The sequence below is a fragment of the Salvia hispanica genome, chromosome 3 (assembly GCF_023119035.1).
Source record: "Salvia hispanica cultivar TCC Black 2014 chromosome 3, UniMelb_Shisp_WGS_1.0, whole genome shotgun sequence".
NCBI classification, from domain to species: domain Eukaryota; kingdom Viridiplantae; phylum Streptophyta; class Magnoliopsida; order Lamiales; family Lamiaceae; genus Salvia; species Salvia hispanica.
The window spans coordinates 8517148-8541802 of NC_062967.1; the positions used below are offsets into that span (position 1 = coordinate 8517148).

General features: G+C 37.1%; 3 protein-coding genes across 4 annotated transcripts; 2 read left to right on the forward strand and 1 right to left on the reverse strand.

The window, feature by feature from the left end:
- Positions 1-3822: 3822 nt before the first annotated feature.
- LOC125214136 lies at positions 3823-9773 on the forward strand. The gene is made up of 6 exons (XM_048115034.1): positions 3823-4559; positions 4873-7680; positions 8152-8205; positions 8384-8730; positions 9129-9194; positions 9490-9773. The coding sequence occupies exons 1-4, from the start codon at positions 4104-4106 to the stop codon at positions 8666-8668; spliced, it is 3603 nt and encodes a 1200-aa protein (XP_047970991.1). The 5' UTR covers positions 3823-4103; the 3' UTR covers positions 8669-8730; positions 9129-9194; positions 9490-9773.
- Positions 9774-13017: 3244 nt separating this feature from the next.
- Positions 13018-14266, forward strand: LOC125214279 (probable aquaporin TIP-type). The gene is made up of 2 exons (XM_048115223.1): positions 13018-13459; positions 13742-14266. The coding sequence occupies exons 1-2, from the start codon at positions 13061-13063 to the stop codon at positions 14102-14104; spliced, it is 762 nt and encodes a 253-aa protein (XP_047971180.1). The 5' UTR covers positions 13018-13060; the 3' UTR covers positions 14105-14266.
- Positions 14267-21316: 7050 nt separating this feature from the next.
- LOC125216178 (transcription factor FER-LIKE IRON DEFICIENCY-INDUCED TRANSCRIPTION FACTOR) lies at positions 21317-23140 on the reverse strand. 2 transcript variants are annotated; one of them, XM_048117824.1, is made up of 4 exons: positions 22610-23140; positions 22099-22281; positions 21834-22010; positions 21317-21538 (listed from the first exon to the last, which is right to left on the reverse strand). In XM_048117824.1, the coding sequence occupies exons 1-4, from the start codon at positions 23123-23125 to the stop codon at positions 21443-21445; spliced, it is 972 nt and encodes a 323-aa protein (XP_047973781.1). In that variant the 5' UTR covers positions 23126-23140; the 3' UTR covers positions 21317-21442. The 2 variants fall into 2 exon arrangements, with proteins under 2 accessions (XP_047973781.1, XP_047973782.1); XM_048117825.1 differs by lacking the exon at positions 21317-21538 and having other exon boundaries at positions 21881-22010; positions 22104-22281.
- Positions 23141-24655: the final 1515 nt, after the last annotated feature.

A 24655-nucleotide genomic window follows, 5' to 3' on the forward strand; every position in this document is an offset into this window, starting at 1 on the left:
CCAATGAAATACTCTAGGTCTTGATCTCTATGAAGTATTTTGCAATTAGAAGTTCTCTCTTTTTGATGAAACTTGAGGCCTTATTTATAGAGAAAAGCCATGCCTTGTTGTAGAAGGAAAAAAATCTCCAAAATATGGTAAAACTGGGCGCAAATCTAGGGCTTCTCGGATTCGCCGTCTTTCTCCGGCGGGCTGCCGCACCTTGGCCGGCGGTCGCCGCGTTGGAGTCCAGAGAGTCTGTTCCCTCGGCGGCGGACCGTCGCACATCTTCCGACGGTCGCCGGACGAGACTTCTCTTCCAAGCACATTTTTCCGATGCGGACCGCTGGGCGCCGGCGGTCGCCGCACACATCCGCGGTGGTCGCCGGTCGCCGTCTGACTCCAGATTCCCAAACTTGGCGTTTTGGCTCCCTTTTTCGGCTCATTTATGCACATTTCTCACAAAACACGTCAAAATGCCAAAATAGACATAATATGCAAATAATGGACGTGTAGAATGACTTTGACATAAAAAACGGACCAAATAATGGCCTTAAAACCGTGCAAAATCCGAGCGTATCATCCACTAACACTACTCGCTTACTTTCTTCCCTTCTCTCTTAGTACTCTCTCCGTCCCACAAAAGATTTCACACGTGTGGGACGGCACGAGATTTTATGAGGTTTTGTTTTATGTGTTAAATGGAGAGAGAAAATATAATTTTTATATTCATGTGAGAGAGAACTTTTTCCAAAAAGGGAAATGTGACATCTTTTGTGGGACAAACTTAAAAGGAAAGTATGACATCTTTTGTAGGACGGAGGGAGTACTATTTTCTCTTTTATCTTACTAATAATATGGAATTCATTCCACTTACACTATTTCTCTCTTACTCTCTCTGTTCTATTACAAGTGAGGCGTTTCTTTTTGGCCGTTGTTTTGCAAAGATGATAATAAATAGTTAAAGTGGAGAGAAAGTAAAATAAGAGAGAGAAAAATATAGAAGATAGTCGTATATACATTATTATCTTAGTTACAACGTCTGATTTTGGAGCGCCTCACTTGTGGCAGAATGGATGGAATATTTTTTTCCCTTTTCTCTTACTTTATCAATTTCATCTTAAAATCGGTGTCATCAACTACGGACCCAGGTGGGGTCGAGTGGGGTCGACCGACCCCACCGTCAGCCAGCGAGTGTTGCCGGAAAACTTGAATAGTCGACCTCTAACACGGTGCAACTCTGTCTCCGACCCCACAGCAGGTCCACCCTGACCCAATCCTTCAGCCTTTGTAGGAAAATAAGTGAAGATAAGAAGAATAATCGTGAAGAATAGAGGAAATATATGGGGGAAGTCGGCGGAAGCGACAGAAAGTGCAGATTTGGACGAGGAAGACAACCGTTCTTTATATAGTTGGGCCTGTTTTATTCCAATTAATTGGGCTTGACTGGTGTGGAATAATAAGAGCATCCACAATAAGAATAGGTCAGCCACTCTCTCTCTCAACCACGTCATCAGCACTAAAAATCCACCTGCCACATCATCATGTTACTCAAATAGGCTAGCCTTAGGCTAGCCATAGGCCAGCCGCAATAAAAATAATTCAAAAAAACTACATTTACGGAATTAAATTTACGATTAAATTAAGGAATTAAATTTACGAGACATATACGAGAAAATTCATTCATTTCATTAAAAAAAAGGTACATAGATAAAAAAAATACATGATTTTTAAAAAAAAAAATGGGTTTCCACACACGAGCCCCGCCACTCTCTACTCCTCGTCGTCGCCGCCACCCGAGGTATCTGAGCCCGCGTCTGAACCCCCCACCAGTGCCCTCGAGGCATCCAAATCCACCCGCATGTTCTCGAGCATCGAGTGGAGAAACCTCTTCTCCGTGGGGTCAGTTGCGGCCTTCCACTCTTGTAAGACCTTGTACATCCGTTCCTCCGTTTTTGCACGCGAGAATAAGGTGTACGCGCGTGGGGGGGGGGTGCCGAGATGACCTCCTGGGGCGATAGGGGGGATCCTCCCCTCGCTGCCCGTTGCGCCCGCTTTTGGCCAACCGGGCGAGGGCGAAGAGTAAAGGATGGAAGGGACGGAAACTCCTCAGCATCCGGGAGGTCGTGGGATCCGCCGCTGCTGCCGCTGTAGTCGCCGGAATAGTTCAGCCTCTCCGCTTCGCCACCCAGCGTCGCACCCCCGCCCGGAACTTCTCGGAGTCCTTCAGCAACACATAGCATTCCCAGAAGGTGAACTCCTTATACTTCCCCGGCAAGGGGAACCGACTCTCCGCTATCCTCCGAGCGTCCTCCTCATTCTGCCCACTAGTCAGCTGGCGGAGGGCGTTGACGTACAACCCCGAAAATCAGCCGACCGCGGCCCTGATGCATTCCCACCCCTTCCGGCACTCCTCCCCACCGTAGTCCTTTGCGTGCGGGCAGTTCCTCCTATAGGCGCTCTAATCTTCGCCCACATGTTGGCAAACCGACAACCACGCCTTGGCCACGCCGGCATACTCATCCTCCGTCCACTTCCTCCGGCCAGTGGGGGTGTCGTGAACAGGCGGGCTGCGACGACTCGCCGACCACCTTGCCCTTCCCCTTGGTCTTCTTCTTCTTCGGCGCGGCCTCGACCCCGGGCCGGAAACGGGAGTGTCCGGGGCTCCCCGAGATCGATCCCCATCTCATGCAATGACAAAAAGTCATCGCCAGTGGAACTGCGTCTTCACTTGGATCGACGTGTGAGACGAAGCCGTCATCCCCCCCCTCACGACTCCCCTGCATCCCGGATTCATACCGGGCTGCATCCCTCCCCGCCATACCGGCATCATCCCCATCATCTCGCTGCATCATCCGGGGCATACCTCCCCCACTCCGGCTGCCGCTCGCCCGCCGCCGGGCTCGCACCCCCGCCCGCAGATCCCCCGGGGTTCCCCCCTCGCGCATCCCCATCAACTGTTGCCAAGGGACGTTAAACCCTTGGCCCATCTGCCCGCCCATTTGGCCCCATCCAGATGCCACGGGTACCGTGGGAGTCCGAGATCCGCTCGTCGCCGGACTAGACTCGTTGTTGTTGTCCATCGCTCGATATTGCTCTTGTACAGAAATTTAGAGAGAGAGAAAACTCGTTAAAACAAGTGGTGCAAATGAAAATGAAACTAAAATCGCGTATATATAGGATTTCAAAAAAAAATTAAAAAAAAAAAAACTAAAATTGGCGCTGGCCGATCGGCACGCCACAATGGCGGCCAGCGCATCGGCCAACGCCCTCAAATCGGCTAGCCCACACCGATTTTTTCGCCGATTCGCGGCTGGCCGATTCCAATAGTTCGGCTAGCCGACCGGCTAGCAACGCGAATCGGCTAGCCGCTATTGTGGATGCTCTAATAAAGGAGTAAAAAATAAATGAATAATTGGATTGTTATAGAATAATTCGAGATATCTATATTCATAATTTTCTTTTTATTATTTACCCCATTTTATTTATAATATTTAGATTATTAGAGCATATGAGTTTAATTGAAATTTTTTAGATGTGAAAAGTCTTAGATCAACTAAGTTTTCAGATAAAAATCCTCATAAAATTATCGATCGTGATCACAGAAATCATCGATCGTGATCACGTACAATAGAAGATAGACCTACTTAAATTCTATTAATTTGAATAATTATATTAATATTATATTTATTATTTATACTTTATTATATCTGATCCCACGAAATTCAGGTCCTAAGTTCGTTATTGGGTGTAATAACTAATAACAATATGTTCAATTTTTCGTAGATGGAGTATATGATTGATAGTGTAGGGATTTAAACGAACAATTTGGAGTAGTACAAATCTTCCGAGGATCATGGCTGGCTTGAAGGATTTGAGTTTTTAATGATTGATCTAGAATTCTTTGGTGAATTTTCGTTCTCCTCACTTGAATTCATGGGTAAATTCTGCTTCAGTTGAAATTGGCCAGAAATTTAAGCAATTGGGCCCTACTCCAACCGTCTCATCAAGACCCGTACCCGTAGGCTTTACATAATCCGACCCGTGTAGATATAGTCTTGGCCCGTTCGGAGCTAAAAACCCAAACACAGAGATTGCAGCCGGCGTTGCCGCCGCCAATTTCAATGGAAACACACTCTCAATCAATCCGCGTGCTAGTTCGCCCACCGCCGCCGCCCGCCCCCGCGCACCCCCTCCCTCCACAGCCCCCGCCGCCGCCGCCCGACGCATCTCCGCCTACTAAGAACGGCGTCGTGGTGGTCGGATTCGTAGGGAGGCGCCGCCGAGAAGTCTCTCATCTCATCAACAAAATCGTCGACTCCTACGCCTTTGGCTCCGGCGGTTTGGACACTCCGTTTCGCTTCGAGCCCGACAGGATCGACTCGGAGATGAGGAGATGGCTCGACAGCAGGAATTTGAGCTTCTATCTCGACGAAGACAGGGGGATTTTGTACCTCCAATTCTCCATGGCTGACTGCACACTAGCTGAGGCGATGCTGTCGGAGGGGAGGATGGGTTTTGAGTCGGATTTGGAGGATCGCGAGCTCGGGGATCTCAAGGGATTGATTTTTATGTTCACTGTGAGTTGCATTCAATTTTTTTTTACTTGATTTTGTGTTTGTTTCTATGAATTTTGGATTGTTGAAATTCTATGGATTTTGAGTTTTAGTTGTGAATTTAAGTAATGTTTTAGGGTTTTAGCAGATCTTCTAAAAGGGAAACAATTGGATATGCTGAAAACTGAATAGGTTTAAAGGGCATTTGAAAAATCATGATCATTGTTATGTTATCTTGTAAATTAGGAGAATGCAATGTAGCTCAATGTGATAATTCTTTCACTGTTAATTGAAATCTTTGTAGAGTAAGTCAGTTGAACTTACTTTAGCCTTGCAGGTCTGTCACATTGTAATACTAATTCAGGAGGGGTCACGCTTCGATACTCAGTTGCTAAAAAAGTTTCGGGTTCTGCAAGCTGCTAAACATTCAATAGTTCCATTTATTAGATCACAAAATATAACATCCATAGCGTCTAGGCCACGGTCTTCAGCTCAGTCACGAATACCTGCTTCTGGGTCATTATTTAGTAATGCTGTTCCTGGTAAAATTCAAGGGATTCAGAATCGCAATGCTTCAGCCAATTCAGTAATGTCAGGTTTAGGTTCCTTCACCTCTTTGCTACCCGGTCAATGTACCCCAGTTGTACTCTTTGTGTTTGTTGATGATTTCTCTGAGATTTTTAATACGGAACAGTCTTCAGAGACCTCGTCCTTAAACGTGTCGTCAAGTTTGAACAGCTCTGTGAGACCAGGAATGGGTGCTAAAGGATCTAGTTCTGTTGTTATGCTTGCACGGCCTGTGAACAAATCTGAAGGTGGACTGAGGAAAAAATTACAATCATCCCTTGAGGCACAAATTCGGTTTTCAATAAAAAAATGCCGAACGCTTTCAGTATTTGAAGGCAGTCATGGTGGGTCAAGGACTGGTGCGGTTGCTAGTTCGGCCCCTCTTTTTACACTGGATGCATCAAAGGCTGTTTCACTCGTGGATGCTTGCTCAACTCAGAGTTGTGAATCTCTCGAGTTTGCAATTGGCCTTGTTGAACAAGTATTAAATGGGAAAGCAACCCCAGATTCTCTTTTGCATGAAAGTCACCATCAAAATACAAACAAGGAGGATATCCTCTCTGTGAAGGAGTTCATCCACAAGCAGTCTGATCTTCTAAGAGGAAGAGGTGGTTTGCTGGGTAATGGCAGCAGCGGTGCTGCAGGTGTTGGTATGGTTGCTGCTGCAGCGGCGGCTGCAGCAGCCTCGATCTCTGCATCTGCTGCTTCTGCAAAGTCAGTTAACCCACCCGAGCTCCCAACTTTAGAGATATGGTCAACTTCTTCTCAGTCGATTCTTCAAAGAATTCTTTCTGTAAAATCTGGTTGCACATATCAAGGCAAAATCAACCACATGCAAGAGAAGGATGCAAGTATATCACTAACAGAATCTGTACCAACGTCTTCTGATCCATATGAATCTGCATCGTCACTTCTGGAGAATGGTATCGGAATGAACACTAGATTTTCAATCTCGTGGTGTGAAAAAGCCTTTCCAGTTGCAAAGGAGGTGTATTTGAACGATCTTCCTCCTTGTTATCCAAGTTTTCAGCACGAGGTCCATTTAAAGAAAGCCTTGCAAGCCTTTATGTCTATGGTGAAGGGACCTGCTGTGCACCTGTATGTAAAAAAATTGAATGACGAATGCATGTCTATCTGGAGTTCTGGAAGGCAATTGTGTGATGCAGTTAGTCTGACTGGGAAACCTTGCATGCATCAAAAGCATGACATAAAATCTATTTCCAGTGATGAGATCAAACATCATTCAAGTGGATTTGTTTACCTCCATGCTTGTGCATGTGGGCGTTCTAGGCAATTGCGCCCTGATCCTTTTGATTTTGATTCGGCAAATGTTGTGGGCAATACTTTTGTTGATTGTGATAAGCTTCTTCCAAGAGTTAAGTTGCCAGAAGGAATTGTTAAGGGACCCATTCAACCTTCATCATGGAATTTGATTCGTATTGGGGGTGCAAGGTATTATGATCCTTCAAAAGGTTTAATCCAAAGTGGATTTTGTGCAACTGAGAAATTTCTGCTTAGGTGGACTATATTTCTTGAGAAACCACCGCTAAATGACTTCCAGCAGGGTTCCTCAGACAGAAATCCCGAATTCGAAACTGCTTTAGAAGCAGATGATCAAACATCCGATGTTGCTCGGTTAGGAGCTGGAAGGGCACAAAATGGAGTTGGGACTCCCATAAAGCCCTATTCGGATATCACTGGAAATGGTAGTAAAAAAATATTGAGTGCTGGTCGAGGATTATCCAACGTTACAATGAGAAAACCATTTTCTGAAGTTGTTGCTGGAACTGCTGCTAACTCTGCATTTCCTCCACTCTTTTCTAGAAAACAGCCTATACACGATGCTGAGAAAGGTGTTAAATTACATAATGGACGGCACAGGGATCTGGACAAACTTGGCGATGCTGTCTACAGTCAAGAAACTCTGAAGGTTAAAGATACTGCGCCCGTTGATAATTTGCAGCATAATGGCACTGCTAACAATGCCACGGAGTATGGCGATTCTTTTCCTCATATTGGAAGCAATATACCTTCTTTAAATGTGAGTGGTGGTGAACAGATTAAGGCCACCAATCCTCCAATGAAGGCTGCCACTGTATATGTGGGCTTTGAACATGAGTGTCCCCGTGGCCATAGGTTTATATTAACGCGGGCTCATCTAAGTGACCTGGGGTCACCATTCTCAGTGCCTGAGGAGAATGGTCTCCCTTTGCCAGTGGAAAACTCAGATAAAAAACAAGATCCTGCTAAATTGGGTAAACTTGGCAACAGTGGTAGAACCAGGCGGCAGGGACATGGGCTAGTTATGGGTGGTGGTATTAGTAAGGCGAAGAACCTTGAGAAGTCAAAAGAGAAAGTGGTCAATGGGAACAGAAACAGAAACAATAGAAACCTTGTCGAGGATCTTGACGACCTTAAATCCACTAGTATTGATGGTCACGGTGGTGCCTTCTCCCTTTTGAATAGAAACTTACCGATATATATGAACTGTCCACATTGTAGGGAGTCGAGGCCCAAAAACAATACATCTAATGTTAAGTATGCAAGTGCTATCTCACAGCTGCAGAGGATCTTTGTGGTATTTTCTTCTTCCTCTACTACATTAAATCTGGTCATTTATCACATGTCATAACATATAACTTCTGCAATTCCTGTTACTTGGACATGTATGATGTATCTGCCTGGATAACATCTTATACCAGCAGGTGTTTTTGGTAAAACCAACGTAGGTGATTACGTCTTTTGTAGATATGATAATTTGTGTTCCTGTGCTTCTTTTTGTTCCTATTCTCTCAAAGCCTAATTTTATGTTTGAATTCACATTTTTCAAACAGAAAATATAGTTAATATGATCTATTATGTTTTCCCTGTATCTCTTTTCGTGATTAGCATTCCATATCACCCATATGTCCATGCCAGGTTATAATTGTATGCTCTTTCAAAGTTAGTTCATTTTACTTGTTACAGCTAGTTCAGCTTATGATATCCATCGTTTTGTAAAGAAGGTCTTGAAACCAAATTGTACTAAAATGTGCTTTTGTATATACAGGTGACTCCTTCATCTCCGATTGTTTTGGCTGCAAACCCAGTTATTCAATTTGAGGTATGCAACTAGTGGGAATCTTTCTTTTTATTTGTAATTCCAGTTTTACAGTCATTTGAAGTCTCATGCTTCCCCTTCGTGATTGATATAGATTCATGCAAGCTGTATAATAATTTCTTTATGAACTGTGCTAGTGAAATTATGTTCCCTGTGCTTGACAAATCTTTCCTAATTGCAGTTATCTTGTTTACCTCCCTCTATCCCTGATCGTGAACAAAAGCTACAATTCAGCTTGGGCTGCCCTGCGATTCTGCCGCCAGATAGTTTCCTCTCTTTGAGGCTTCCTTTTGTTTATGGTGTGGAACTGGAGGATGGGAGTCTGCATTCACTTGAACCTTTTGAAAATCAACCACACCTCACTGCATGTATAAAGAGGGGAACAGCTTTGCAGGTTATGCCAAATCAGGGCGCTCTTAATCCTGAATCAGCGTGGTTGATGTCAAAAAACTTTCCTGCTCCATAGACGATTGACTTGTACTCGGTTTCTGGGTACTTTGCAAGTGGAGACTTCCCCTACCGCATGAGGTAAATCCTCAGTGTGTGCTGTGGAATTCAAAAATAGTACTATGATTTTTCAACCTTTTTATGTCAGGTATATAAAGCATTAAAATCTTAACAAGACATGCCTTCTCTCTTTCGTTGGAGTGTCAGTGCAATAGATATATAAGTGCGTATATATAATTGCCATAATGAAAATGGATAGTAGATGAAATTCTTCTAAAACTTAGTATGCTGTAAGCTTGCAAATAATATAGTTCTCTTTAGAGCTCCGGAGTTTAGTTTCTCGATGTAGATTTTCCTCTTTCCACAACTGCGAAGAGGACTGGTGAAGTTGGCCTTTCTGTGAGTCAGGGAAAAATAAAACGAATTATAGAAATCGTTAATACGTTAACTGGCTTGCTTACCTAAGCTTTGATTTTCAGGTTTCTCCGTTTGATACAGCAGCCCTGAGATTGCTGGCCTTCAGCTATGGAGGTTCCTCAATGTTGGTATGCATTTTTCTTATTATCTTTAAACATCTCAATAGATTCTCATCCATTTTCTCTAAACTTGCATCTCTATACATTTCATTGCATTCTTATCTGTACTTTCTTTTCATAAAACGCGAAAAGATGAAGCACCGTTTTCGTCTTCTATAATCTAGAAATATTTGATTTTAACATGAGTGCTTGGTGGATTATTAGGAATTTTTCCAAATGATTTATTTTTCCGGAATACATCTTACTTGGAGAAGAAGTTTATTTGTTGATCGTAATTCTGCAAGTCATGTGATTTAAATTGCAGATGAGCAGCGTCACCGATGGGCCGGGCTGTTTCTACCCCGATGAATGGCTCAAGCAGTGGCCGTCGCGGCGTGAAATACATTTTGTCATGGACTCTGCGGAACACAGGAGTCCCTGCAACTCAGAGATATGTTCGAGGAATTATGAAGAGATGGAATTATGAAAGTTGTGATGCTTTTATAATTTACATAAATGAAGTATTTATTTACCCGATTCAAATGTAATTTCATGATTTTGGTTCAATAGTTTGAATGCTTTGAAGTTTATTTCTCCCACTTTATAATTTGTTTTCAATAGTTTGAATACTATTCTTCCAATTAACAAATATAAACAAAAAGAAAAACAAAATCTAATTTTTTCCAAAGTTGTCAAGAAGAACATCTAAGAAATGATTCACTAAATTCATTCCGTTACCAACATTTTCTAAATAGGGATTTCAAAAAATACACGTGCATTTGCCAACAAGATGTCATGGGTTGGTAAAATGATCGATATGTTTGGATCAAGATCTTAACTTGGCTTCATGTTACGATGACAAAATGCACAAAATACAAATCTGGCAATAATTATTTTGAAAATTAAAACTTCAATTTGTTGTCGATGCAGTGACTTCATCATTTAATTCATATAATAACTAATGTATAAAAGCATTTTATTCTATGTGTTTATGAGTCACTCGATCTTGTCGGAATTAAAGAAATGTGTAATTATTATCATATGGATACATCTAAATGAAAATATTCAAATGATCCTTATGATCTTGCTGCATATGTTTCATTATTTTTCATTGGTCGATTATGAAATATCTCATTTTGTTATTTTGCCGAGGAGGACGTCTTTGCCCAGATCGTTCCCTCTCGGCCTCACCCATACTACTCTTCTCTTTATCTTCCTCTGACCAACATCATCACCTATTATTTGTCAGTGAAAATCGACTGCAAATTAAACACTGCCAAAAAACAAAATCGGTGATATCATTAAGAGGGTTTGAGGAAGAGTGAGGTGGATTTGTCACAGAAGTGAGTAGTAGATTGCTAGTGGTGGAATAACATCTCGTTTTATTTTTTACAATAATAAATTTTAAATTCCATTTATTCCTTGCATGAAAATATATCATACTATTATTTTTTTAGTTTTTTTCTCACCTACGTTCAACTAATTTCTTATGATTTGTGTTTGAGTAAAGTAAAATATTTAGTCGAGTATAGAGAAATTGTGTGGCTATGTGAACTTCAGAAATTCGTGTTAAAGAGACTGTCATCTCTACTTTTTAGGTATATAAGTACTATAAAAAACGTGGTCGAAACATTACTTTGAAAGCTACATTGAAATACAACTACATATAGGAGAGATATAATAGAGTATTAAACATTCATAATTCACTAGAGTGAAAGGTATAGTGAGAAAAAATCATTGCAAAAGAGGGGTACGTGGTCACTGCGTATGGGGAAGATATTGTCTTCAATAGAATCTTTGTTTGTCGTTTTTAGCTAGCTAAAATTCGAATTTAATTTTTTATTTTTCTATTGATTTGAACATAGTAGTAGTATAATATTTTATACGATTATGTGAAAATTAATGACGAAATTTATACTGAACTAACACAAAATTATTACAGTAGGCTGAAATATAAACTTTTATTAAAAACTTAAAAATTTAATAAACATTTGAATTCTTGCATTATTTTTGTCGTTTGAATTAGGTGATTGAAATTTTTGCCTAGTTTGAAATTTGAATTCATTTCACAATCAACAACACAAATTACACGATATGTCAATCCAAATAGCAAGCTTCAAACTTATAAACCTCATCTCTAACTCCGTACAATATATAATCGAAGATGTTCATTTCCCATAAATGAAAATACAAAGATATTCTTAAAATCTACAAGTAAGTATTGCAAGGTATTTCCATTTAAATACCTTTGACAAGAATTCTTTTTTTAAATTGGGTCTGAAAAAAAAGATGTACTATTAAAAATTTCAAATATTTATATAAATAAAGGGGATGAGAGGATAGAGTTCTAGAGAATTCTATTTGAAATATGACGAAATAGTCAACATCACAAATCCCATGTGACTTGGCCCTTATCCATTACGGCCACGTGGCAGCCGCTCGGACAAGCTGCATAGCTGTAAGAGTAACTACACGTGGTCCCCACCTCCACCGCACATTCTACTTTCCCCCGCAATTTTCATGCCCTGCTCATTATGCAAAGGCATAAATTTTGCTTTTTTGCTATTGCCAAACCTTCTATTTCTATACGGTCAATTTTACCCTTGAACTGGATTCGTGATCCAATCTTACCTAATCGGGATGTATTTGGAAATTGTCGAAAATGGGTTTGTGGAGAATCTTCACCTACTTCCAATTATGGAGGGAAGTATTTTAAATTTTGTGGTTACACTTAATTTCTACCTAAGTAAATTGGTTTAACTTTAAAATTTTACCTTGATCTTATGGAGTTGTTGATACTTGATGACATTAATATATTTTTATTGTTGTTAATAGTTTTGTTTATCATCAACTATTATTATTTTCTTCCTAGAAGGTCCCCTATGCATGCGCATATTGTGATAGTATTTTTTAAATATCACAATAGATAATACACTTAATCAAACATAAAAAAAAGTGTCGCTGCTGAAAAAAACATCTTTTACAATTTTTATATTTATTGTCATCCTGTTGAGAGAAATTATTTTTTAAAATTCCCCTCTAGTTGAATCATTTTTTTATGAAAAAACTCAATCCATTTAATATGCCATAATATATTCTCACTTCTACAATTATCTCTTCAATAATGATGTATTTTTCTTTCTTTCTCCACTTAATTCAACACTTGTTTCTTAATCTTTGTGTTAAAAAACGTCCTAACTATCGTGCAACAGATAAATTAATTAATAGTGCACATTATTTATTAGGGCATTTAAGACTATCATAAGAGGTAGACCATGTATTGTGACATTTGAAAGTGTCACAATAAGTTATGGGCAACATTTAGACGCAATGACATATTTCCATACTAATGTGTACTCATTTCGAAGGATCAGGTAACTAAACCAAAAATATAAAACAACTACTCTACTAACCATTATAGTTAAAAGGCCAAATCAAACCCTCTAAACCTTTTTAAAATGAATTCCACACTATATTATACTCATTGGCTTCAACTACTACTATTTCGATTTCAATTTTCGATTATATACTAGAACTATTATGCATAGTGATTAGTAGGTGAGGAGAGAGATAACAAAAACAATAAAAAAGTGGCAAGCTTGTTCAATTATTGAAGCACAATGATGTCAATTTGAACCCTAAAATAATCTGTCATCCATCTCCATTTCATGATTCATCAAAGAGGGCATAATAGTCCAGATTCATTAGAAATTGATCATGACAAATAATAAAAAAAAAAAGTCGGCCACAGACCATTGTTTTGCAATAATATCATTGGTCCACCGGCTACCGGCTGTCACACAAGCCATGCAAAAATCCATCAATATAAGTAGCTCATGCACTAACCCTTCCTCACTCACTCATATTCATCATCTCTTTTAATTAATTCTGCGCCAATGCCGGACCACTTCAACGCCCCCTTCCGCCGCCTCGCCGTCGGCAACCGCGATGAGTTCACCCAGCCCGGCGCCATCAAGGCCGCCGTCGCCGAGTTCATAAGCACCCTCATCTTCGTCTTCGCCGGCTCCGGCGCCGGCATTGCCTACAACAGCCTCACCGGCGACGGCGCCGCCTCCCCCGCCGGCTTGATCTCCGCCTCCATCGCCCACGCCTTCGGCCTCTTCGTCGCGGTCGCTATCAGCGCCAACATCTCCGGTGGCCACGTCAACCCCGCCGTCACCTTCGGCCTCTTCGTCGGCGGCAACATCACCCTCTTCCGCGGCATCCTTTACATCATCGCGCAGCTCCTCGGCTCCGCTGCTGCCTCCGCCCTCCTCATCTTCGTCACCGGCTTGGTATGGCCCCGCAAATATTTAATATAACGGATAATACCTATTTAAATCACGACAACATTTTATTAACTTATTAAAAAATTTATTAAAATTCAACTTTTTAATTGACCCTGCACCGAGTTTTAAAAATATAAAAAAATAGAATAAAGTTAATAGATTTATAATTGAGTGTGACTGAAATGAGTTAGCTGACATTTACTAAAAATAAAATAATTAAAGTGAAATTATTTTGGTGGACAGAGGAAGAGGAAGTATTAACTAAAACTTAATTTGACTACTTTGCAGGCTGTTCCGACATTCGGAGTGGCGGGGATCTCGGTGTGGTCCGCATTCGTGTTCGAGATTGTGGCGACCTTCGGGCTCGTGTACACCGTGTACGCGACCGCGGTCGACCCCAAGAAGGGCGAGATCGGCATCATTGCCCCAATTGCTATTGGTCTGATCGTGGGAGCGAACATCTTCGCGGCCGGGCCCTTCACTGGTGCGGCCATGAACCCGGCCGTGGCCTTCGGACCGGCTCTTGTGGGCTTCAGCTGGGCCAACCACTGGATCTACTGGGCCGGGCCGCTCATTGGGGCCGGCATCGCTGGCGTTGTGTACGAGGTGTTCTTCATCAGCCACTCCCACGAGCCATTGTCGGAGTTCTAAGGAATTCATGAAATTTGATTGGGAGTTGTGATTCGATCTGTGTTGCGTTTGGTTTGTTGATGAATTTGAGGAGTTTATTTTAGTTTGTAATTTCGTTATTTGTTGTTTGAACTTTGGAATTATTGGTGGGTCTCTTTATCAAATGTATTTCCTTGCTACTCACTTTCAATTTCAACACCCCTTTTCCTTTTCTAATAAAATTAGCCTTTTACAAAAAAAAGGATTTTCAACCGAGCACGTAGCACTCACAATCTTTGGAGACTCATTGAGCATTTTATGAGCACAAGATAAAATCTATAGCACTTACATTTGCTCGGATTTTTATGTGTGTTGCACGAAAAGGGCTTACCAACTAGCCGTATATAGTGCACATGTAGTTGGTGCTCGGAAAATTCTCGGCATTACCTATTTACCGCTAGTGTTAATTTAAGTATTCACCTCCTATAATAAATGTGACCTACACTATACTTGATAATGTAAGATATTATGCATATATAAAGTTGAAGAATGATTTACATGGTCAGTATTAAAAGGCTTTATACTTTGGTAGAAACAGTGTTTTGTAGTACTATATAATTAATGAAAAAAAAATGAGTTAGTAGAGGTAGCTGGAGTGCTTCGTAAATAAATTTCTTTTACTTGTTCATCTAAAATAAATTAATTATATAAGTAGTTGACGATCCCATCGAAGAAATTTCAAGGGCGTAATTTGTTGACAATTTGTTGATTTGTTTTCTTTCTAATATATGAACTACTAGCTCTAATTTAAGATTATCACGAATTTTTTATAATCCTAATTAAAAATTAAAGAAATAGACGTATACTACTAGAATAATACACATGATGCAACGGAAAAGTGAAAGTAATTAAGAATTAAATTGTCTTTGTTTGTTACCTCAATAACGCTGTATTTTGAATTTTGAGTATATATATATACATATAGTGAGCTGGCCAAAATGTCGAATTATTTAATTCAATCCCATAAAATAAATTGATAATGGTGAAAATACGTAGGTAGTTTTCTGTCCTTGTTGGCAACGTTTTACGTGTTTGTCTCATTATATATACTTTTTCATTGAAATAAATAAAGTAACCCTACCTAAATAATCTAAACAATATAGTAGCAGTTCGCTAGGGAAGTAGACAAAGCAATATTAAAGATCCTATAATTTGGCTAAGATAAAAACAGCTTTTATATAAAAACGTAATAATAGGGTTTTGGGTCTCATTTTGATTTCCCAATTCCTTATATATCCTTCATAATGAAAATAATATTATACTTAAACTTACCAATATTTTGTTTATATGGGCCTAGTCTGTTAGTTGAAATCTCATGTAATCATTTTGGTTCATTCTTCAATATAAGTCCCATTTTACTATTAGGGTGTGTTTGATAGCTCGTATAAAGTCATAAAACAGGTCTTTTTCTCATCTTCTCAAGCATTTGGTAACGATTGATTTTTCTCCAAAAACCCGGCATAAAAGTTTCGGATCTCCAAGAATTCCACAAACAAATCGGCAATGTTTGCATAACACTATCGGAGGAACTTTGTGGTATAAAGGATTCTCCACTTCGCCGACTTCGGCTTCTTACAATTTATTCCCAATTTGCCCCTGCAATTTTAGAAATCAAGACATCATAATAACTACCCATCACAAGACGCGTCTTCGCAGAGCGTATTTCGGTTTCTGTTCTTCAGAAGGACAGCGGCTACCAAATGAAGGACTAATCAATATAACTTATTAGTAATCAATATTCCTTAGTCTACCAAATCAAGGATTAACACATATTACTTTATTTGTAATCGCTGCAAAAGGATTAATCGGGTTCCTTAGTAAAACCCCATAAGATGAACCAAACACACACTAGGCGCTTATTATTATAAATAATACATATTTCTATATTTTATTAACTCATTTCATTTGCCTATTATATTAGTGGAATGTGAGATCGTTTAACTTTTACCATTCACATTTTCACCTCTTTTAAAACTCAGTTATAAATTAAAGAAGGTTATGGAGTACTTAGTTATAGAAAAAGAGTCGCATCGAGTGCGGAATTCTTGATGTAGAAATTTTAATTATATATCAACCCCAAAATTCTATTTTAATTCCGGCCAACCAATCACTGCACTTCATTTTATAAGTTAATAAAGACGTGGCATTAAATATTTGGGTGTGTGGTTGGAGAAATCAGAAAGCTATGTATATTAATAGATTCATGGGTTTACGAAGACAATACTATTAATCTTGTATATCATCAAATACGAATATTATCATAATGTTTGTCTTTGACAACTCAGCTTCTTATCTGTACAGTGTCCATTCGATATGGCTCTTGGATAGCCTATATTGAAAATGTTTTAGTTTTTTAAAACCAAAAAGAACCCAGAAACAAATTGTTAATCTATATATATTGAAAGTATTAGGTGGCCATACATGTGCTCCTTTAATTTCCTCTCTCAATAATGTGGTTGCTACTATAGTACTATATGAATGTGATGTACTATAATTATTACTTACTTTGCTGGCATAATAATACAAGTATTAAACGGACAAAGATGTACTAATACGAGTATTAATTTATTTATATATATCTGCATCTACAACATACTAACACATTACACATGGGTGTGTTTTGAATATATATAGTTCGAGTTTGAATTATATAGGAAAGAGAAATTGAAGTTAAAAATACCTATATAAGATCCCATTAATTTGGATAGCATTGAGTAGACACATTTAACCCATTTTGTATTTTTAAAGTAATTATCAGTTGAAAATGTTCCATTTCAATAATTGAACCCAAACAATGAAAAGTAGATCAAATGATTGGGGCACTTTTAAATTTCAAATAAAGTTGAAAACCAGCTAAGGGTGTGACCAAATTAATTTTTGGATTTAATGCACTTCTATTCTCATTTCTATTTTTTGTTTTTTTGGAGTATATAGATATAAATGTGCAAAATCTTAAACTGAATCGAAACCGAGGGTGTGTTTGGTTAATAGTAGAATAATTAAGAGTATTTTCAAGCTAAATATCTTAAAGTCAAATTTATCAACTTTACTTGTTTTCTCTAGTTACTATGGATATCCACCTACTAGTGTCACCTTTTCCCCCTTTAGATTAATTTAAACTTGTTTAAGACTAATCATTATGAATTAAAAAGAAGATTCACAAAATAATAATTGAATGGTAATGGTTCTAGCACATTCATTTCCATTATTCTCATTTATTGCTTTCTTAAAATATACTCCCTTCCTTCCTTCGAGTTGAGTCATTTTTCTATTTTAGGAAGCTCTTTCATAGTTGAATCATTTTCATATATGGTGACTTTTTTCTCCTTCTTACTTTATTCACTCTTACTTTATTCTCTCTACTTTATTCACTTTATATTTTATTCTCTCTATATTTTCCCCCCTCTTACTTTTTTTATCTATTTATTTAACACACCCAACATTACTTTCTAAAATTTCGTGCTAAAAAGTTTTGCCTCAGCTTTGAAGAAACGGAGGGAGTACACCTTTTAACTTACATCTACCCATCTAAAATTCAAAGATTATCTAAAAAAAAGTAAGAACTTAATTGATTTATAGTCCATTCCGCAATTTTGTAAAAAAATTTCTCAACTGTTCATTGAAAAAATTCAGCATGCTACATAACTAAATATAAGTACTCTTAACAAAGGGTAAAATTTAAGATATAACCGACTAAGTGTATTAAACAACGACGTTTCATGATTTATCCATATAGTATTTTCTTAATAACTGGATTGTCCACAAATAGATCAAATTTAGTAGCTTATCTCCTAAGGTCAAACATCTTGAGTTTGAATTCACTGTTACACAAACTCTAAATATCTGGTTGTTAACCCATAAACACACACATGCACACAAACACAAACTATTTCCCAAACTCAAAATTTAGAAAACACACACACGCACAATTACATATCTAAAGAAAGAAACAAATAGAGTATTACACCAAAATGAGAAGAAAACAGTATTGGAATAAAAAGACAAAGGAAAAAGGACCACAAAATCGGAAAAAAAAGATATTTTCAAAATGAATGTAGACGTTTGTATGGAACTCGACATCGTGGGTGTCAGTCTCAATGAAAATTAAACCAACAATGCTACAAACTGGGCCTTGTGTTTCACATGCTGTGGGCCCACACCATGTGAATGAATGCTAGAGCTACTCTCATGTGGAGTGTACTCCCATTTCTCTGTTTCATTCTGTGTGTTGTACTGGTTTTAGGGCAGGAGAGTGTGACCGACCCTTCTAAATCATCATCATTGTCTATATTTTTTTACTTTAATAATGCTATAAACACCCCCTCGTTGTTTTATGGAACAAAAATGATTATAGTTTTTTTTTTTTTTTTTTTTTATCACGGATTACTCATTTTTGGCAGAATCCGATTAATCCTGCTCGACTAGATTTACAGATTAAGGTCGAAAGTCTATTAGCGGGTGGCGGGATTTGAACCCGATACCTCAAGGTCGCCATAGTTCCACGCTGCCAACTATGCTACGACGTGTTGGTATAGTTTTTTCATATAAGTGTTTACTCAAGCCAAAAGGTACAACGAGCAGAAGAGTCGTTAACAAACAAGCGGATCATACATCAAACAAAAAAAGTATACAAAAACACATTGTTAACACCTCCACCTAACTACCACTCAACTAAGAAAACACCAAGCTAAGCATAGTAACACAACATGTCCATTTTTTGTGTGGATTTAAGTCATATTTAAGCATAGTAACACAACATGTCCAGTTTACATAGCTTTTCTAACAGTATAAGTTGCATTTCTTAATTCTTACCGAGAAACAAATATCAAGAAGATGTCTTTTAAAGCCTAAACTTAATTGTATAGTTATAATTCTGCTCATTATTAAAGTAAACCAAAAATTACTCGACGTGAGAGACGACTTTTTTCAAAAATAAAATGTAGTAACATCTTTAATGGGACAAACTAAAAAGGAAAATGGATGAAAAAGAAAAAATTGCAAAGGAAAGTGTGATATTTATTACAAATCGAGTATACATCATTTGTTGTCATTGTTTATGTCTAAGCGAGTTCAATTTCGCTTCTTCAAAATTATGTTCTGGATTAATGATCGGATGTCTCTAATTAACTTTTCTTTTCTGTTTTAAATTTATATGACTCCATATCAAAAAATGTCTTTATTGCTTACTAATTTGATAGTATTAATTATTATTAAAAAAAGTCATGTATTAATTACTACCTTCGTCCCACAATAAGAGTCACATTTTATTTTTTTATAAATGGCATGTAAATCTCATATTCCACTAACTCACTTCACTCACATTTTATTATAAAACTAATATAAAAAAACGGATTTCATATTCCACTAATTTTTTCTACCAACTATTTTTTAAATTTCTTAAAATTCGTATGCACACAAAAGATGACTGACTCCTAATATGGGACGAAGGTAGTACATAGTAGGATATATGGTCTGGTATATACATAGAGAGAGACTGGATCTCAAGTGGCCGGCCATTTGGTGATAAAGTTGGATGGTCGGCAAAGTTGAAAGGGAAATATTGGCCCATTCACATTTTTTTGTAACATATGCAAATATGAACTATGAGTCTTGAGATTTGCTCATTTTGTTCACTTCCTTTCCTAGTTTTTATTTTTATTTTTATTTTTTTATCCCTCAGATTGTAATGACTTTTTCGTATAAATTAAAGAAGAATGCATTTTATTTTCCTAACATCCTGTTTTTCAATTTTGCACGTGAGATCTATCTAATTGGGTATGAATGCACTAAATGTCTAAATGTAAAGTAACACATGTTAATTTATTGAATTGGGGTGAATTATTTATATAGCAATAATTAGAAAACAACTTTATGAAATTGAGAGAAATGAAATTATTCCGAAAATATCGTGGAATATACTAAATAAATGCCAACCTTGTATGTTATATGTTAGGTCTATAATTGGTCCATCAATCATTTCAAGAAAGTGATATTTGTAATTTGGGCGGTTTGGACGGTAAAGACTTCAATCAGACAAAATGAACAAAATACTTATTATTATACTTTTATTTTGTGGTATCATGAATAAACGACCTATTTTAATTCATATTTGTATATTTTAAAAGAATTTATTTTTTAAAAAAATTGCATCATATATCAACATTTTTGAATGAAATGCTAAATCCAATACGATGACCGTATCTAATCGATCAATTATTGGTCAATCGATGATTGATTTATTAACAAGTGGTTCGCTTTCCGATTCTTATACCAGTAACTAGTGCTAGTTCAATTTTTAGTTATTCCATCCGTCCCCCATTAGGAGTAATACTTTGATCGAACACGGATTTTAAGAAATATAAAAAAAAGTTGGTTGAAAAAATTAGTGGAATGTGGGACCTATTTTTTTATATTGGTTTTTATAATAAAATGTGAGTGAAATGAATTAGTGGAATGTGAGACCTACTTACCATTTATGGTAAAAATGAAATGCTACTCTTAATTGGGGACGTCCCAAAATGAAAATTAGTAACTCTTATTCGGGGATGGAGGGAGTATTACTGAAGAACCAAAAGATCAATTATACATTATTAATACTAATTTATACTCCAAATTGTTCTAATTTTCTAAATATCTCTTTAGAAAAAAGAAAATATTTTTAGAAGCAAGCAGGCTATTTATTGTATACCAACATCTATGTGTAGTTGGAATGCTATTTATGGAGTACTACAAGAATAGTTGTCGATGTATAAAAAGCGGCCCAATTTTAAACACATGTCTGAAAAGCTTCTAATGGGCTTTAGCATTCAAATATCGGTCATATACGGCCCATATTTAATGGGCCGGATTCAATACTCAAAAACATGTTTATTTATCCCATAAATCCACCTCTTTCTTTACACACTCATAATTATTATAAATAAAATTTATAGAGAAAACAAAATATTTTAAGTTTTTAGCAATGTTATGATTCCTCACATTAGATTTCGAAATCAGTAAACAATGCAACATATTTTAAGAGGGTAAGGCTAAGATTACCGTATAGATCAATTTTTATGAAACTTAATTACGATTCATTAATTTTCAAATTAATTAAAAATTAAAATGATTAATTTGAGTTAAATTCCATTAATATTAATGTTCTAAAAGTTATTTAAGAAAAGTTGATCAATAGGAGAACATGAACTTCATGAATATGGAAACTATCTCTTCTTGGCATTAGAAAAGAGCCTCAACGTGAAAAAACAAGTTGAATAAAGAGATTAAAGATACAAGAAGCCGGAATTAATTATCTTAAATTCCGGTAATATACATAATTTATTATGATGTCTGAAAATCAAATCCTTGATTGAGGAAGACCCTTGCAATCCACACCTTCACACTCTGCAAGTTCACCTCCATCTCCCCTTCCATCGTCTGCTCATTACCAACACAATCAAGTTAGTCTAAATTAAACAAAAAGCAATGCCAAATTGCCCGAAAACCCATGGAATTTGGTCAAATTATGATTCGTCCCGTAACTTTAAATATCACCAGAAAAAATCATGAAAATTAATTTTTTCTGCAATCATTCATCCCATAACAATTTTCTAGCGAAATTGCATCTTATTCAAAGTTGCGAAATAGACTAGAATTTGACCAAATTTCATGTTTTTTTTTTCCTGACAAGTTGCCCTATAACATTAATACAAACACAAATGTATATGCTTACATGCAAAGTGAAAGTGAAGACATAGTTTTGATCAGCAGAAACAGTGAGATTCGAGCTCCGAACATCGAAGGTGGTGAGAGACTCAAGAGATCGGTAGAGAGCGGCGGCGACGCCATGGCCTTTGTTTGCCACTATTTTCACGTAAAACCCTCTTTCTTCTACTTGAGACACCTCCATCTACACACAAATATAATTTCAATTAAATTAAACTTTTCTCAACATATTTCTACTAACACTCCAATTATTAAAAAAAAACACAAGTTACCTTACAAATGATCTTGGGTGTGGGGTAGAAGCATGTTGTGGGATTAGATTGGATGCCATTTTGAGTAGTTTTATGTTTGTAGTTTTCCTCGAAACCTGCGATCTCTGCCTTCATCTTCTTAGCCTGATTTTGCAAGTCTTGCACATACAACACTGCGTCGCCCACAATCGACGCTTTGTCCATCTATACACATTCAAAAAATATTACATTAAATTTTGTCGGAATTTGGAGTAATTGAAATGATATATGGACTATATTTGAGTTTAAACTAATTAAAATAGGACTTTATTTAATTAATCCACACACATTTAATTTGTAGTGAGCTCGAGTTCGGCAACTATTGTGTTTAATTTGCCGAATACACAGTCTCAATTATGAATATGGGTTACAATTGCAATATCTCTTATTTTGGAGGACGTATGATTAGATGATGACATGAATCGCTAATGTGACATGATTTTGTAATAAATTAATTACTACTATGATTTACATGATTATAATTTATGATTACCTTAGTGATGTTTGGAACCAAGGAGCGCAATGCATAGAGCTTCTCCTTCATGCGGCCTCTCCTCCGCCGCTCCGACACCAACGTCTTCGACCGGTCCGCTTTCCCGCCTCTCGCCCCCGGCACAGTGGTGACGCCCGAGCCCCCCGACGATTCATCCTGATCGTCCATCAAATACTCCTCCTCCTCGTCCTCCGCCTCCGCCTGATTCATCTCATTAACCAACCCGAATTCACCATTCCCCGCCGCCGCCTCAAAATCGAACATCCCCACATTCGGCAGCTGCGGCGGCGGCGCCAGAAAATGGCAGTCCTCAACGGCGCCGTTAATGCCCTGATAGCCGTAATCTTGATTGAACATAGGCTGATGAAAATTATCATGAGTTTGAACATTTTCGCCGCGAATTAAATCGATGAATTGGTGGTAATTGGATTCATCCATGAAATCGATCAAGCCAAGATCATTTGTGTAGTATTGGGGAAATGGGATCATTCCATTTTCATCTCGAAAATTATCCATCTTTTTTTGTATGAGTATTCTTGTTTCTTGATTTTTGGGTATTTATAGTGAAATATGTTAGTGTGAAAAGCATCTAGCCTTAAATATGCAAGGCTTATCCAGGGGAAGTGAATATGTTGTTTTAATATTTGAATACCTAAATTTACAACGAGGCTGTCGGAATCGGAGGTTTGGATGAATAGACAAGGACTTGGGTAAATGAGACTAATTAATTAATCATGTTTATTTTGTAAGTACTATTTAATTGGATGATTGTCAGTTTCCAAATGCGCATGGAATCGTTTTTGGAAAAGAAAATCCCCACCTCCTTGGACTTGTCCTAAATGATAGAATTGAGTGAGTGTATATGTCTATGAAGTAATCCTGGGGCAAGAATCATGGTGTGATATATGGTGACACGAGAGACAACTGTGAAGATAGCGAGGGAAAATCATGATCAATACAAAAAACTAATTAAATTTTTGAATAAATAGTAAAATTACTAAAATATACTCTTTACATTTTAGTTTTGTCCAAATTTATGACCCCCTATCCCTTATTGAATCCGTTATTCATGTAAGTATAATAAAGAAAATGAAATAACAATTTTGCCCCTAGAATCTAAGGACCTGGCCCTCATTTGAAAGTTGAAACCGCCTATTTAGGGTTTCAAAACCTTGGGTTACTTTTTTTATATGAATTATTAATAATCATATACTAATACAAGTTGCGATATAAATGAAACATGCATGATCATGTAATTTAATTATATAATTAAATGCTTATTTACATGATCAGAAAATTTTAATTGTTACAATTAGCATTTGAAATCTTATGGAGTTTAACTTATAACAATTCACCATTGAAAATCGTGTTATAATTGATATTGATGTTTTGTTTCCACCAAAAGCTATAGCATTTCGAAAGGCCTCTTGGAATTATGTAACTTAATTTAGCATTATATTTATATTAATTAGATATTGCTTATAGTTATAGCTTTATAATCTAAAATCAAAGCCAAATCTTCACCCTTAGATCTTAAAATGAGTGGATGAGATTAAATCTTATGAATCTCAATAAATAGTGGACAAAATATAAGATCGTCATTTTGTTATCATATCATAATTTTTGTGTTTTTTTTATATTAACATGACATGAGTATTTCAACACAAATACACGAAAATATCAACCCAGTTTTATTTAGATTTCACATGCATTATTATATTGAGATTTTCCATGCATAACATTGAGATTTTATATGCATTATATTGAGATTTTTTCAAATCATCAACATACACAAAAACTGAAATAAAAATCATCAAATTTCATCATCCAATAATAATTTTCGTGTTTTTTTTACATTAACATAGTGTATTACAAATGTCAACACAATGACATTAGTATTTCAACACAAGTATACGAAAATATCAACTCATTTTTATTGAGATTTCACATGCATTATATTGAGATTTTACATTCATTATATTGATGTTTTATACGCATTATATTGAGATTTTGTCAAATCATCATATACGAAAACTGAAATAAAAA